The 17036-nt window shown below is 41.1% G+C and overlaps 1 protein-coding gene across 2 annotated transcripts in view; it reads left to right on the top strand.

Moving 5' to 3' along the window:
• The window catches only part of tafa5 (TAFA chemokine like family member 5), a 123321-nt gene that overhangs the window by 41631 nt on the left and 64654 nt on the right, over window positions 1-17036 (top strand). Inside the window, exon 1 of one of the 2 annotated variants that reach the window (XM_082968108.1) lies at window positions 12227-13296. The exons of the other annotated variant lie outside the window; for it this stretch is intronic. Coding sequence (XP_082824234.1) covers window positions 13206-13296 — 91 coding nt within the window. The 5' untranslated portion in view covers window positions 12227-13205. Of the gene's footprint in view, window positions 1-12226; window positions 13297-17036 lie in introns of those variants that run through there. 2 annotated transcript variants of the gene reach the window in all.

The raw sequence follows: 17036 nt of genomic DNA, 5'->3' as shown, positions 1-17036 counted from the left end.
GCCCACTACCAAAGACTGTCGGCTCTCTTTCTCTGTGGCCAATGTGAGTAAAATATTTAAACGTGTTAACCCTTGCAAGGCTGCCGGCCCAGACGGCATCCCTAGCTGCATCCTCAGAGCATGCGCAGACCAGCTGGCTGGTGTGCTTACGGACATATTCAATAAATCCCTATCCCAGTCTGCTGTCCCCACATGCTTCACCATTGTTCCTGTTCCCAAGAAAGCTAAGGTAACTGAACTAAATGTATATCGCCCTGTAGCAATCACTTCTGTCATCATGAAGTGCTTTGAGAGACTAGTCAAGGATCATATCACCTCCATCCTACCTGTCACCCAAGACCCACTTCAATTTGCTTACCGCCCCAATAGGTCCACTTACGATGCAATCGCCATCACACTGCACACTGCCCTATCCCATCTGGACAAGAGGGATACCTATGTAACAATGCTGTTTATTGACTACAGCTCAGTATTCAACACCATAGTACCCTCCAAACGCATCATTAAGCTTGAGGCCCTGGGTCTCGTCCCTGCCCTGTGCAACTTGGTCCTGGACATCCTGACAGGCCGCCCCCAGGTGGTGAAGGTAGGAAACAACATCTCCACTCTGCTGATCCTCAACACTGGGGTCCCACAAGGCTGCATTCTCAGCCCCTTCTGTACTCCATGTTCACCCACGACTGCATGGCCATGCATGCCTCCAAATCAATCATTAAGTTTGCAGACGACACAACAGTGGTAGGCTTGATTACCAACAACAATGAGACAGCCTACAGGGAGAAGGTGAAGGCACTCGGAGTATGGTGTCAGGAAAATAACCTCTCACTCAATGTAAGCAAAACAAAAGAGATGATCGTGGACTTCGGGAAACAGCAAGGGGAGCACCCCCCTATCCACATCGAAGGGACAGCAGTGGAGAAGGTGGAAAGTTTTAAGTTCCTCGTGTTCATATCACCGACAAACTGAAATGGTCCACACACACAGACAGTGTGGTGAAGAAGGCTCAACAGCGCCTCTTCAACCTCAGGAGGCTGAAAAATTGTGGCTTGTCACCGGAAACCCTCACTAACTTTTACAGGTGCACAATTGAGAGCATCCTGTTGGACTGTATCACTGCCTGGTATGGCAACTGCACCGCCCACAACCTCAACACTCTCCAGAGGGTGGTGCAGTCTGTACAACGCATCACTGGGGGCAAACTACCTGCCCTCTAGGACACCTACAACACCCGATGTCACAGGAAAACAAAAAAGATCATCAAGGACAACCACTCAAGCCACTGCCTATTCACCCCGCTTCTATCCAGAAGGCGAGGTCAGTACCGGTGCATCAAAGCTGGGACAGAGAGATTTGAAAAACAGCTTCTCTCTCAAGGCCATCAGATTGTTAAACAGTCACCACTAGCACAGAGAGGTGGCTGCCTACCTACAACCTTGATATCATTGGCCACTTGAATAAATGGAACACTTGTCACTTTAATAATGCCACTTTAAGAATGTTTACATATCGCGCATTACTCATCTCATATTTATATAATGTATACTGTATCCTTCACTATCTATTGCATCTTAGCTGCTCTGTCACTGCTCAGCCATATATTTTATATTTATATATTCTTATCCCATTCCTTTACTAGATTGTGTGTATTAGGTTTTGTTGTGGAATTGCTAGATATTACCTGTTAGATACCTCTGCACTGTCGGATCTAGAAGCATAAGCATTATGTGACCAATACAATTTGCAAAATATTTAGCTTGTCCATTCCCAGCACACCTCTCCATAGTGCTGTTGGAGAGACGCATTGCTGCGGCGCTCCACCAACATTCTGTCCAAAAAAATCCTCTAACACAAATAATGTAGCAGATATAGCCAGGGCCAGCTCCAGGCATAAGCGACCGAAGCGCTCTAAACTTGTAGTAATCATGGCCGAATACCGAACGGGCATGCAGGGCACGTGCCCAGGGGTCCCTGACCTCCAGGGGACCCCCATAGATTTATCGATGTATCTGACCCTTAAAATCAAACTGCCGATAGGTACCTAGCACCTCTGCCTAGAGTGGCAGTTACCCTTTGGACCTGGCTGCCAAGTGGGTGGGCCTATGCCCTCCAAGGCCCACCCATGGCTGCAACACTGCCCAGTCATGTGAAATCCATAGATTAGGGCCTAATGAATTTATTCCAATTGACTAATTTCCTTATATGCCCTGTATCTCAATAAAACTTTGGAACTGTTGCGTTTATATTTTTGTTCAGTATAGATACACTACATGACCAAAAGTAGGTGGACATGCTCATCAAACATCTCATTCCAAAATCATGGGCATTAATATGAAGTTGGTCCCCTCTTTGCTGCTATAACAGCCTCCACTCTTCTGGGAATGCTTTCCACTATATGTTGGAACAACGCTGTGGGGACTTTCATTCAGCCACAAGCGCTTTACTGAGGTCGGCACTGATGTTGGGCGATTAGGCCTGTCTTAGAAGTCGGTGTTCCAATTCCTCCCAAAGGTTTTCAATGGGGTTTAGGTCAGGGCTGGGTGCAGGCCAGTCAAGTTCTTCTAAACTGATCTCAACAAACCATTTCTGTATGGACCTTGCTTTGTGCATGGGGGCATTACATTTACATTTTAGTCATTTAGCAGACGCTCTTATCCAGAGCGACTTACAGTAGTGAATGCATACATTTCATACATTTTTTTAAATTGTATTATTTTTATTTTTTTTGTACTGGCCCCCCGTGGGAATCGAACCCACAACCCTGGCGTTGCACACACCATGCTCTACCAACTGAGCCACAGGGGGGCCAGCATTGTCATGCTGAAACAGGAAAGGGCTTTCCCCAAACTGTTGCCACAAAGTTGGAAGCACAGAATTGCCTAGAATGTCATTGTATGCTGTAGCGTTATGATTTCCCTTCACTGGAACTAAGGGGCCTAGCCCGAACCATGAAAAACAGCCCAGACCATTATTCCTCCTCCACCAAACTTTACAGTTGGCACTATGCATTGGGGCAGGTAGCATTCTCCTGGCATCCACCAAACCCAGACTCGTCCGTTGGACTGCCAGATGGTGACGCGTGATTCATCACTCCAAAGTCCAATGGCGGCAAGCTTTACACCACTCCAGCTGATGCTTGGCATTGTGCGTAATGATCTTAGGCCTGTGTGTGTTGCTCAGCCATGGAAACCCATTTCATGAAGCTCCCGACGAAAAGTTGTGCTGACGTTGCTTCCAAAAACAGTTTGGAATTCAGTAGTAAGTGTTGCAACCGAGGAGAGACGATTTTTATGCGCTTCAGCACTCAATGATCCTATTCTGTGAGTTTGTGCGGCCTACCACTTCGCGGCTGAGCCGTTGTTGCTCCTAGATGTTTCCACTTCAAAATAACAGAACTTACAGTTGACCAGGGCAGCTCTAGCAGGGCAGAAATGTGATGAACTGACTTGTTGGAAAGGTGGCATCCTATGATGGTGTCTTTCTACTGCCAATGTTTGTCTATGGAGATTGCATGACTGTTTGCTCTATTTTATACACCTGTCAGCAACGGGTGTGACTGAAATAGCCAAATCAACTCATTTGAATTGGTGTCAACATACTTTTGTGCATATATAGTGTAACTAGAATACTAGCAATATTATAATTAAATCACAATGGATTTATTTTTGAATGAAGCAGCTGCCTGTTAGCTGTTGAGAGTTGCTGGAGTAGCTAGCTAGCTATGTTGTGCTAAATGGCGATGTTAACCGTTTAGCAAATGTTAGCTAGCAAGTGAACTGGCACTGGCAGTATGGGAAAATTATTCAGTGAATGGAATTACTTCATCTTGTTAGATAGCTAGCTTGGTTAAGCATTTAGTTTTGTGTACATTGTGCTGCACTTATCACCCCATTCATTTCATATAAAGTGTGTGTGACTGCCTAGCCCAGTTATCAATCTAACATTAACTAGCTAGCTAACTAATGAGCAGGTGCACATTATTAAACTGAACCTAACAAAAAAATCTGTCCTCAAGCACAAATCTCCTTAGCTAGATGTAAAAGATTGCTCTAGAAGAAATGTTTTGTGCAGCTTTATTGTTTTTGATACAGTTGCTATAACAATTCTGATGGAAAGGTGGTGGATTATACCAGGAAAAGTTTGGTTGTCACTATTTACCACAGCCACAAAGTAAAAATGTCCTATATCGTAAAATAATCATGGGGGGGTTAGCTATAATTGTGACTTTGTGGATGTGGTAACTAGTGACAACCAAAAAGTTTCCTCTCTTTTCCTTTTTCTTGTCAGTTCTGTCTGCTCCCCCACATTAAGTTTGTGCTCTCTGATTGGCTCAAAGTCAAGTTCTAGGCCACAAGTCGAAATGGCAGGTTCTTTGATACCAGCTCAGTTAACAGCAGGGCCGTCTTTTGTTCTAGCAAGGGAAGGAACGGCTTCCTACTGTGCTAAATGCCGATGGGCAGTCCGATTTTTCAGCGAGTGTGTACCACTAGTCACTCTAACTCAGATGTCATTAACTTGGCAGAAATCATGGCAAAATGTGTAGAATTGCAGGAAATTTGCTTCACAACTGCAAACACTAACCCTAACCAACCAACTCCCACTTAGGGCCCCCAAAAGGCTAGACTAGGCCCTGGATATAGCCTATGGTAGAAAGAGTATGTGGCCTTTTTTGTAGCATACTGGCTGGAGATAAAATATATGACAATGTAATGAGACTGACACTTTTTAAAGCATGCATGTTTCTCCGATCAAATAGCCTCACCTAAATGGCGCCCAATCAAATAAGAAATGCACTGACATGTTAACAAACACAATATCCTAAAAACAGGACAGATCAAAGTAAAATGGACAATCAGGCTACTCACAACTGCTGTCCAGGAGTTTCACCCCATGGGCTAAATTGTCATGATCAGTGGTTTCAGTTTGTATCTGTACATTTTTTTTCAAGCTAGCGAAAAAAATAAAAATACTTGTGCATTCCAACTGTGTAAACATGTTGATTCTCATTGCAAATAGGTTCAGGATAACTCCTGATAAAGCTGGGTAGATGATATTCAGAGCTTAAATAGTCAAATTGATTAGTCACAGGAATCAGGACTAATAAGGCCAATGCAACTGCCTGTTTTACAAACGGTTTGCCTACCACATGGATGGGCATTCATAAAATTCCAATGCAGCAGCACTGTAGGCTACACCCCAGTAAGTACACCATAAGGCAGCTTAACGGCCAGGACCGGACGTGCTATACCGAACAATACTTTCAATATGGAATATGACTTCATGTTTAAATTACAGTATGTGGATTTAGCTTTTAAGGCAGTAATTGCTGCACCAATTACTGCAGCACAAATAACAACAATCTCCCCCTTGTAATGCATAGCTGCTTAAATTTGGTTTGAGGTGTCTCTTCGAATTTCCAGTTCAGCCACTACTGTGAGTGAGAACTGAACACACACACACACACACACACACACACACACACACACACACACACACACACCACACACACACACACACACACAATCTGATAGTGAGGTAATCATAATCACACATGTTCCATGTCTAGATTTGTGACCCCCTGTGGGGTTGATTGACACTTGGAGACCTTGATTTGAGTCTGCTGTCTATCTTTGACAGTGCAAACCAAGTTGCCTTGATGCTCGACCTCTCTGTTTATCTCTGAGAGCTTAGAACTTTTCACATAGGCAAACAAACTGTCCAACAATGGATGAATAGGTCTTGTTAGGTTAGACACACATCATGCCAACAGATGGTCTGTCCTTAGATATTGGTTATTTTAGTGGTTCTCATGCATTTATTTCCAACAACATATTCGTTGATGCTTTGCTCTTCACGATAAGCCTATGTCAGATGTTTTGACGTGTGTCCTTGATGCATCACCAAAGGAATGAATCCAAAAATAATAACCCACCCACCTGCACAAGCTGCTTCATGTGTAAAGCAACCTACTTATCGGGTAGTGTTGGCGACCTGAGCGGTACTTCCCAGGTGTCTGCATGACAGGTTACTTCAAAAGGTGGATTTACAGTGCAACACTTTGTCTACATTGCCAAACAGCGAACCATCATCTTCAAGTTCACCAACTCGCTACTGGGATACCATCCCAGTGCAGGCACCAGGAGCCAGCCTTAACATATTCAAGTTCCCTCCACCTGCCATATCTTATTTTATTCTCCCTGTATTCATCTCCTTAGGATACCAAGGGCACTAATGGCTGTTCCTCTTATGTGGGAGACATTAAAATGTCAGTGTCATTAATGTAGTCTACACTGGCACTGGCTGGATATCATTAATGTATTTGACATCGAGCCACCTAGAAGGCCAAGTATTGCATAGGGTATACTAGTGTTGCCAATGGCCATATTATTATAATAAACCGCAGAGCTGAGAGCTGTCATCAACTTGCACTGCAAATACATTTAGAATTGTCCAAGAAGGCGAGGTGGGTGGGCATAATGCTTATGTATGACAGCATCTATGAATTGTTGTGGCTCACAAAAGGTTTTCAGGCACAAATATGCAACTGTATGGTTGCCTAGGCGTTCACCGTATAATTTATTCATGAGCTATAAAAAGTCTAGAAAGGTAAACAAACAGTGGTGATGTGTAAATTGCATTTTTGAATTCATTTCTATGCAGAGCCTCCACCCTCCCACCCACACAAACATGAACACAGACACATACTCTTGCGGTGGAGGGACCTGAGAGGTGTTTGTCAGCAGAGTAAATCAAAAGCTTTATCTATACTCACCCTGTGCTTGAATACAAGGTGCGACACATAAACACAAAATAACGTATTGCAGCACCCACCACAAAACCCACTCCCTAAAAACTCAAGATAAGACAAAACCCTGCAAGATTACACAGCACTTCACCAACCAACCTACCACAGATAGTCACATACCATTATTCACACACCGCCTCCCACTACTCTCAGCCGGAGACAAAACCCTATACGCTTACTCCGTCAGACTGCATTACAGCCTCAGAAACAGGGGGACCAAAAGGGGCGTGACAAATATAGAGGGAGCAGATGAGGCGGGGGGGAACTCATTTAAACGTTACACTGCCCAGATTCTTTCTAGTTCAGCAGGTGTGCTCTCTCTTCACCGGCTCCCAGGCCTCCCGGTGGTCACCACATGCCAATTAAATTCCATTACTCAAGAGGAATCTCACACTGCCACAAATTAATTGCAGAGTGCCTAGAGGAACAAAAGAACGAAAGAAAAGAAAGGCGTACTCTAATCTTTAGTGTAATGTTACTGCCTCAGGCATCTACAAAGCCCTTACTCTAAACCTCCCCATTGGTTGGTGGCTGGGATAATTTTGAGAAATGCACCATGCACCCCATTTCAGTAAATCCAGTTTTACGCAAGGTACCCGTACTAATTTATTGTGTGCAATATGCTCACATTTACATATATTTTATGGTGATTGAAGTGTATGCATATTGTTTGCATATTACATTTATATTGAGAAAAGGATGCAGTGGATTCTTTCAGCAGGTTACCAACAATATGGTCTGTGAAATGTCACAAGTTTCCATACATTTAATCATGTATTCCTCACACATGCAGTTTACCCTTGAAACGTTCTGCAATAAGCTCAGGACAGTAACATCTATTTAAAGTTGACTGCTCTGAAAACTTCCTTGATTTCCTCATGCCAAACAATCTGTGAACGTCAGAGACACGGAATGCAATAAAATGGTACCAACATGTAGAGGGTTGGGCAGTTCCATTTCCTTGATGATTTGAAGATGGATGATGTCTAAGAGTGTCCAGGTTCATATATCTCACTTTCTGTTCACATGAAATAAGAGGCCATTGATGGATATCAGTGAGAAAGGTAATCGATGAGAAAAAAGCACACAATCAAACGGTGGCTGGGGACATTGATGGAGTTTCATGACAGATCCGGAAGTGTTGAAGGATTCGATAAGCACCTGGGCCTCTCTTAACTCTCCTGTCCTCAAAAGCTTTGCGATCAATCTCCCTGCTCTAATTTAAGAGTAGCAGGAATTGGATGGATAAAGTGGTTGGTGGTTAAATCTGTAGAGCTGGGGCCCCAGGGGTCTGTAGCTAGAATTATTTCAATACTTCCTTTCCTTGTGTCCTTTCCCTCACAGCCACTGATCAGACAGGATTACGGAGGTGAGTGTCGTCTGGTGGAGGCCTATCCAGTCCTGTCTGCAATCAGTGGTCATGGAGGGAGTTACGACTACTGGGACTCATCAACTGTCCCTTACCTGTACCTACAGAGAGTTATACATCCATCAGCTTTGCAATCATTATCCATTTTAACATGGTAAGATTAAATTCAGTTCATGAACTGGAACCTCCCTCATTGAAATGTATGGTCTCTTCCCAATACATTTAATGCGCTGAACTATTGACCCCGAAGTCTATTTACTGAAGCCATCCCTCTCCCACAACCCTCTCTGCCACCTTGTCTCCCTCAGAGCACCCCAGGCCTATCTTTATCAGTGCAAGGCCAGATGCATCCTGGGTGGTTTAAGCCATCCATTATCAACACAAGGCCAGGTGCTTTGTGGGATGGCAGATCAGAGGTCTCCCAGGAAGCTGATTGGGTCTTGTTCCAGTGGGGAAGGAGAAGCCTGGCCGATAGCAAAGAGGCACAAGGGACAGAAGGCCAGCACTGTAACTTATGGCAATGTGATGACCTGCATGAGAGGCACACACTATTAGCTAGCTATATGGCTATTTCTCGACTACACCATTCTGCAGGAAATAAAAACATATTTGGGAATAATAGTAGTTAGACAAAAAGTGTGTCAAGGGAATGTTGTTTATGCTCTTTGTTTCAGTGACTATATGTTGACCCAGCAACTTCCATACACATGTTGTTGGAAACAGGTTGGTGTGGGCAGAAATATGTATGATGAACATACAACAATCCCTACACTATACAGACCACGGTAGTGGTGTAAGCCTTGGAGAGTGTACACAGTATTCAATAGTCAATTGCTTTGAAGTTTCTGGACAATAATTGAACCAACAGAGACATAGACTGTTCCTGAAAATGCCCCACAGAAGAAGTTTTCTGAAAGGTATCATCACCATTCAATTTCTGCTTGAGAAAACAAATGCATTGACATTTTGATCCTGATCTTTGATAATGCTCTTATGACCTAAAAAAGTAAATGCCGATTTTTTTAATGGTAAAGCGAATATGTAGAATTAACTACAAGATCTTTCATTTTGATAAATCTATTTTATTTAGGGAAATCCCATTGAGGCCAAAGCCTCTTTTACAAGGGATGCCTGTACACAATCATACAAATTCACAATATTTACAATTCCAATGCAATAAAAACACAATATTTACAAGCAATTTAAGAAAAGTAACTTAGAAAACATGATCATTCCTCAGTAAAAAAAAGTAATCAACTAGCTGTCTGAACTGCCCTACCCGCACCAATTCATGCAACTTTAGAGAGTTCTGGAGATCATTCCACAAGCAAGGTGCAAAAAAACTAAACACAGATCTACCTAACTCAGTGAAGACCAAATGGATCTCCAGAGTTAGCCATTGCTGTGATCTGGTCTAGTGACTCGTATGCCTGTAATTTAACAATGAAGCAAGGTATGGCGGAAGTTTGCACAAGAGGGCTTTATAAACAAAAAGAGAGCAGTGCATTACGAGACTTAAGAGAAGGCCATGCTACTTTCTGATACAGTGATGTGTACTGAACCTATCGGCCGTAATAAAGTATAGTGCGCAATGATAAACTATGTCCGTTGGCTTCAAAAGAGTGGCAGCTGCATTCATATCGACGATATTGCCATACTCTAAAGCCGGAATGACCATCGACTGAATGATTTGTTTTCTGCTATTTAACAAAAGGCATGTCTTATTCCTATAAAAGAAGGCAATTTTTTATTCTTAACTAACTCATCAATATGCTTTTTGAAAGATACCCTGATATTTATAACAATGTGTGCACCATTTTCTTTTAAAAATAACCTATACTTAGTTTTGAATTAAGTACCAGTTTCAGTTCAACAAAGGCTTTCTGCAAAGCAGAAAGGGCAGATTGTAGTTATGAAAGAGCCTTGTCAGTAGCCTATAATCTAAAGATAATTTGCTCTGGAGAATGACCTTTTATAATGTTTTTCAAGTACATGTACCATGCTGCCATGGATACAGAGGCAGAGAATCATGTGTGGTTAGGCTTTTCTACAGGGCTACAAAATGTATACTATTTTCCAATAGATGAGTATACCGTATTTGCTGTGATACTCTCTTAAGATAACTATATTATGGCACACAGTCATTAGAAGAGACAATAGTGTAGGTCTACCTTAGGGGACAAGATAGTACAGGTACAAAAACATTGGAAAAGGGGAGGATGGAGAACAAACACCTGGATTGTTCTCCATCCTCCCCAGATTCAGAATATATACTTTTCATAATCATGGCACGCTTTGTTTAAGAGCTATTGGAGATTGAAATACAAAATCTTATAATATTTTTATGAATTAAAAAAAGGTGTTGATTGTTCTCCATCCTCCCCAGATTCAGAATATATAATGTTCATAGTCATGGCATGTGTGGTTCAATAGCTATTGGCGAGAGAAAACCGAATATCCAGTGTAAAACAAATTTTAGCTCGATGCTTAAAACATGGTCCAGCTATAGCAAGTGGAAAATATTCCCAATACCTTGCTGAGTGAAAATCGGCCACAAAGGTTTCAGTCATTAACTCAAACTAGCATCATCAAAGCAACTTTGTAACAGACCCGCTGGTGTTTTCAAATCTGTGCGCATCATCAGCTGTCTCACAGACGGACAGAGAGCAGACAATATGAACCGTTAGAACATGCATTTGTCTGCTGAATTACACTTTTATTCTGTATCACTCAACTCTAAGTTATACAGACTCTTGTTAAAAATAAGAAGGATAAAGATAGGCCTATTTGTATTGTTGATGTGTTGCTGTAGTCGTGGATGGATCAGACGAACAGATAGGCCTAGAACGTAAACAAAGAAGCATCATAAGTAGGCTACCTGGAGAAATCTGACCTGCAATTTGTAAACAAAGCTGTTGTACTTTGAAGTGACCCAAATGGCAACTTAATTAATTTTCACTTTCATGAAAATACACTTTTGTTTATCATACTACAGTCATCAACACTTAAGAAAACATTTTTATCACTTTAAAATGGCCATACATCAATAATTTCAAAGCTCACTACATTATATTGCACAATTTATAAGCCCATTTCATAGAGGGTTAACACTGGACTATATTTAGTAACTTCCTTTGAAGATTGCGACTAAATAGTTGTTTGGTAGTCTAAATTCAGTGTACTTGTCGTTAACTGCCATTTCCAGATAGTCAGACTCTTCCCACACACCAACTAATTTTTCTCAGCTTCAGAAGCATCTGCATTCACCAAATATGGTGTGGTTATCCTTAGATATATTCTCCAGTTTTGCCCAGAGGGAATTGTTAATATGTTGTACATTTTTATTCTAGTTAACATTTTCTTTGGAAAAATGCAGCAAAAATGCATGGAAAATTCATAACTTAAGTATTTTACAGATAGAAACATTTAATAATATTTATGCACAAACTGCTACTCCAGTGGGCTAAATCAGGGTCACAGAGTGTTTATTGGTAGTCTTAAACAAATCTACTTTGAAACAAAAGTATACACATCACACACATGGTTATGGGCTTAAAACAAAAAGAAGACACCTGTACCATGTCAGTTATAGAGTTGAAATGTATTACATTTTGAGTTTGCATCCCAATATTACACTTTATATACATCACAGAAGACTGAAATATGACAAAACCGTTAACATAACACTGGATTTTCGTTGTTTACATTTTTTTATATTAATTATGAAATTCTGAACAATATTAATAACGATCCACCCATGAGGCCACTAGAGGGCGATTTGGTCATTTGACTGCAGGAAAGTGGTACAGCAACCCTCATAGTGTCTTGATATGTTTCATAAAGGTGTTTTGAATGCATGTAGGCTATATTCAAATGATACCGATTAATTTTTCCCTCATAGCTTATTCCTGCACTCCCCATGTTTTTATGTTATGCATTCTAAGGCATGTGCATAATGCATGCATGCACTCAATCTGAAAAGGGACATTAATTAAATGGAACTAGCTAGGCTGCAACACCACATTCACATTTCCAAATTATCATCGATGCATGGGAGGAATCAAAGTATTTGTGCGAAATGTGAGAGGTAGTCATGGGTCTAACGGAATCATGTCCCCCGATATGCCCTCAACCGAAAACAGCCTGTGGAATTGCCCGGAGATAAAACACTAATGGCTGTGACGTCACGTAGAGAGCTCAGTGAAAGTCGCTCGTGAAGCCGCGGGTAAGAACGGGGGCAAGCCCGAGAGGTATTGGTATATTGAACAGTATAGTGACGCCGCAGTGTCTCCACGAGCTGCCCATCATTAATTGCACAAGTTATCCGGGTATTTGCATTACATGGTACTGGACCTGATGCTCAGCGTAGTCTGTGAGCAGTGAGCTCCTATTTGATGTGGTTTCATCTTGACTTCTTATTCATCAGTTTTGGGAATATTGTGAAACACAATGGAAAGAGTCGAAATGGGCACAAGACGAAGAGAGATCTAACTTGGAGACAGCGAAGATGGACGTTTCCCAAACCGGCAGCCACTGTCTAGTTAGTGATATATCTCATGCGGAAAATATCGAGACAAATTTCATTTTACGCAATTGCTGCAAAGTGTTCCTGTGGCGCAGCCGTCTCATATCATACTAGCCATCCCGGAGAGTGGGAATCACAGAGTCACTGCGCTCCAAGCTCAGAGAAGAATTTGCGGTGAAAAGCAGATTAAATTAAAGTGAGAAAATGCCTCACTTCAAATGATGTGATGGTCTAACGAATTGAACTTTTCTCTCCACTATAGGCTATCTGAAGAACGAAAAGGTTGCATTAATTTGGAATTGAAGGGATCATATAAATTATCTGTCATGGATTGTGCCTATTTTGTATTTTACTTTGAATTTAAGCCAACGGAGTAGCCTTAGGGAATCAACTCACTTTTCTTTGAAACACTGCTGCATTGGATCAGAATGGATTTGTCATTGTAGCCAACTGCTCCTCCTGAAGACCGCGCGCTCCGTCCGGAATTTCTGACTTTTTTTTCCTCAACGATGCAGCTCCTTCGACTAGCGTGGGCTTTAACCGGAGCCGCAGTCTGCTGTTTTGTTATCCTCCTCATTCACTCACACGTTCTAAAAGAAGGTAATTCCTTATCCATCGCTCTTCTTGGCTGTGTAGACCACTATTCTGAAACACATGTTTTATTTCACAAGCCTATGGCAATCTGTTAAAATACCATAGTCTATATTTATTCATGCATTCATGAGTAACGTTAGCCTGCCTACATGCGGGGTGAAGAGGATTGGTGGTCTGTGCTTCAACTGTAAGACGCCTTAATGTCCCATACAATACTGATTTTAATAATTCATAGATTTGTAAGGTGTAGTTTAATAAAATATCTCAACGTGTATTATTACATTAAATAACATGCCTGGTGCAGAGAGAGAGATAGAGAGCAGTGTGTTGGGAGCAAGAATAGAGAGGTCTTTTGTTAAATTATTTATTTCGTTATTATTCGATAGATGGCACCAGAGTCACACTGAAGGACAATGTCAGGGTCAATTGTAATTACATGTTAGCATAATTATTTATTGTGACTAAGACGTACATTACTCGGTTCGATGTTGCAACTGACATTCACAATTGAATAGAATGCCAGCCACATGTTTTGGCGTTTTGAAAAGGTCTGTTGTAATCACATATTTACAGACACAGTGGTTGCACACACTTCATGAACTTAATTTTGATTCACAATAAAATGTGTGTCCACTAATATGTGAATGCAATTGTGACAGAAAATAATGACATTAAAATGAATGTCATGGGGAGAGTTGTTGCAGGCAAGTCAAACACACAATAAACTCTCCTTCCTGGGTGGGTAGTCCACTGCTTTGTGAGAGGTGCCTGTAATGGGTGACGCGGCATGTCTCTTTCTCCTGCAAGTGGGCTTTGTGGCAATATATGGCACAACCATTTCTAATCCCACTTCGCCCCGTGTTCCTTCCGGATCTTGGTGAGAAAGGCTGTTGAGAAAGCGCCATTGTGAGAAGTAATTGCTCTCCTATACCGGCCGTATATGTGACCAAGTGATTAAGTGCGAGTTCACAACTTTGTTATGAGATTGGATACATTTTTTTCATAAGCTTTATTGGAATGGACAAGGGTGTATACATACTGAAGCTGTGAGAGTTATTGAATATGGCTGCGTTTGCATTGAGCAGATGCAGTAAGACATGCTCCCATTTTCCAAAGCTGGTGGGATGTGGGCCATCTTATTTCTCGCTAAATTGAGGTCAAATGCTGGTTTCACACACATTGTGCCCTAGTGTGGGATCTCTTCCTTAGTATTGTTTCATCTCGGATTGTATTTTATTTGATTGTGTACAACAGTATAATTTCACTCATGAAAAAAAATACCCCATATGGAAAAATCACATGATTTCACGTGGCATTTCCTCATATTTTGCACATGTGAAATCATGTAAAACCATGTGTTTTGGGGTAACTTCACATGTGATGATATTTCGCATGAAGTTTCACATGTGGATTTTCACGTGATCGCATAACCTTTCACATGTGGGTTCAAATTGTCACGAGATTGTACATTTGAAGTGTAACGTGACGTGTTCCAAAAACACGTTTTCATATGATTTCACATGTGAAATGTCACAAAGTGTACCAAAAACAAGTTTTCACCTGTCGTGTGAAATCATGTGATTTTCCACATGTGAAATCATGTGGTTCATTATGTGACATGAAACTACACTGTTAGCCATTGCGGTTAATTTTGCAGAAAATGTGTAATTTTACTGTACATTTCCACAGTAATAGTGTTTCGCTATATACACTACCCTTCAAAAGTTTGGGGTCACTTAGAAATGTCCTTGTTTTTGAAAGAAAAGCTATTTTTGGTCCATTTAAAATAACATCAAATTGATTAAAAATACAGTGTAGGCCTTGTTAATGTTGTAAATGACTATTGTAGCTAGAAACGGCAGATTGGCCCATTATCAGCAACCATCACTCCTGTGTTCCAATGGCACGTTGTTTTAGCTAATAAAATTGTATCATTTTAAATGGCTAATTAATCATTAGAAAGCCCCTTTGCAATTATGTTAGCACAGCTGAAAACTGTTGTCCTGATTTAAAGAAGCAATAAAACTGTCCTTCTTTAGACTAGTTGAGTATCTGGAGCATCAGAATTTGTGGGTTTGATTACAGGCTAAAAATGGTTAGAAACAAATAACTTTCTTCTGAAACTCATCAGTCTATTCTTGTTCTGAGAAATGAAGGCTATTCCATGCGAGAAATTGCAAAGAAACTGAAGATCTCGTACAACGCTGTGTATTACTTCCTTCACAGAACAGCGCAAACTGGCTCTAACCAGAATAGAAAGAGGAGTGGGAGGCCCCGGTGCACAACTGAGCAAGAGGACAAGTACATTAGAGTGTCTAGTTTGAGAAACAGACGCCTCACATGTCCTCAACTGGCAGCTTCATTAAAAAGTACCCGCAAAACATCAGTCTCAACAGTGAAGAGGCGACTCCGGGATAATGGCCTTCTAGGCAGAATTCCTCTGTCCACTGTCTGTGTTCTTTTGCCCATCTTAATCTTTTATTTTTATTGGCCAGTCTGAGATATGGCTTTTTCTTTGCAACTCTGCTTAGAAGGCCAGCATCCCGGAGTCGCCTCTTCACTTCACGCCTCCTCACTGTTGGCAATTTCTAGAATGGAATAGACATCATTTCTAAGAACAAGAATAGACTGACGAGTTTCAGAAAGTTATTTGTTTCTAGCCATTTTGAGAATGTAATTGAACCCACAATGCTGATGCTCCAGATACTCAACTAGTCAACTAGTTTTATTGCTTCTTTAATCAGGACAACAGTTTTCAGCTGTGCTAACATAATTGCAAAAGTGTTTTCTAATGATCAATTACACTTTTAAAATGATAAACTTGGATTAGCTAACACAACGTGCCATTGGAACACCAGAGTGATGGTTGCTGATAATGGGCCTCTGTACGCCTATGTAGATATTCCATCAAAAATCTGCCGTTTCCAACATTGTTAATGTCTACACTGTATTTCTGATCAATTTGAGGTTATTTTAATGGACAAAAAAAGTGCTTTTCTTTCAAAAACAAGGACATTTCTAAGAGACCCCAAACTTTTGAATGCTAGTGCATTTACTGTGAATTGCAATACACTTGGGTACTTTTTGGCCCGTGTTGCAAGTTAATGTGGCACACCTCACTTGCAATTGCATGTAAACTTAGGATAATGGTTTAGATGTGCTTATGGCACAAACTGTTTTTTTTTATCCTGTAATTTTATATTAAGTTACCAGCTACTGAGTAGCAGTTAAAATGGTGGAAACAACTTTTTATGTTTTTATACAGCTGAACTGCATTTTTACAGTAAATATACTGTACAACAATGAACTGTATTCAGGAAGTACACAGAAATTCCAATTATTTTCAAAACCGGAAAATGTGGAATTTGGTTCACTTTCTGAAGTGACTGGAACTTAAATGGAATTGACATCAACATTGGTTAGCACACCTGGGACAGACACAACAACAGCTATGATTTGAATTCACAGCCTCTTGGATGCTAGCAACATGAATTTCCTGCTTCACCACCAGGTCTGTGGCTGTGACAGATATCGGCCACAGATTTATTGGGAAGAATACATTTCCTCACTTTGCTAAAAGTTGCCCGGAATCAAGTCAATAATCATGCAATTATCTGACAACACCAACGAAAAGTAGCTGTGCTCAGGGACACTTGACATTAAGGTCTAGATTTAATCAGATCAAGCATAAACACGTGATTGCCAACACCCGCATAGCTGGTGCAGATCTGATAGAATCTAGCTCT

Source organism: Salmo salar, chromosome 23 (assembly GCF_965601325.2).
Source record: "Salmo salar chromosome 23, fSalSal1, whole genome shotgun sequence".
NCBI classification, from domain to species: domain Eukaryota; kingdom Metazoa; phylum Chordata; class Actinopteri; order Salmoniformes; family Salmonidae; genus Salmo; species Salmo salar.
Note: the sequence above shows the minus strand (reverse complement) of the source record. Positions and strands in the feature narration are given on the sequence as shown.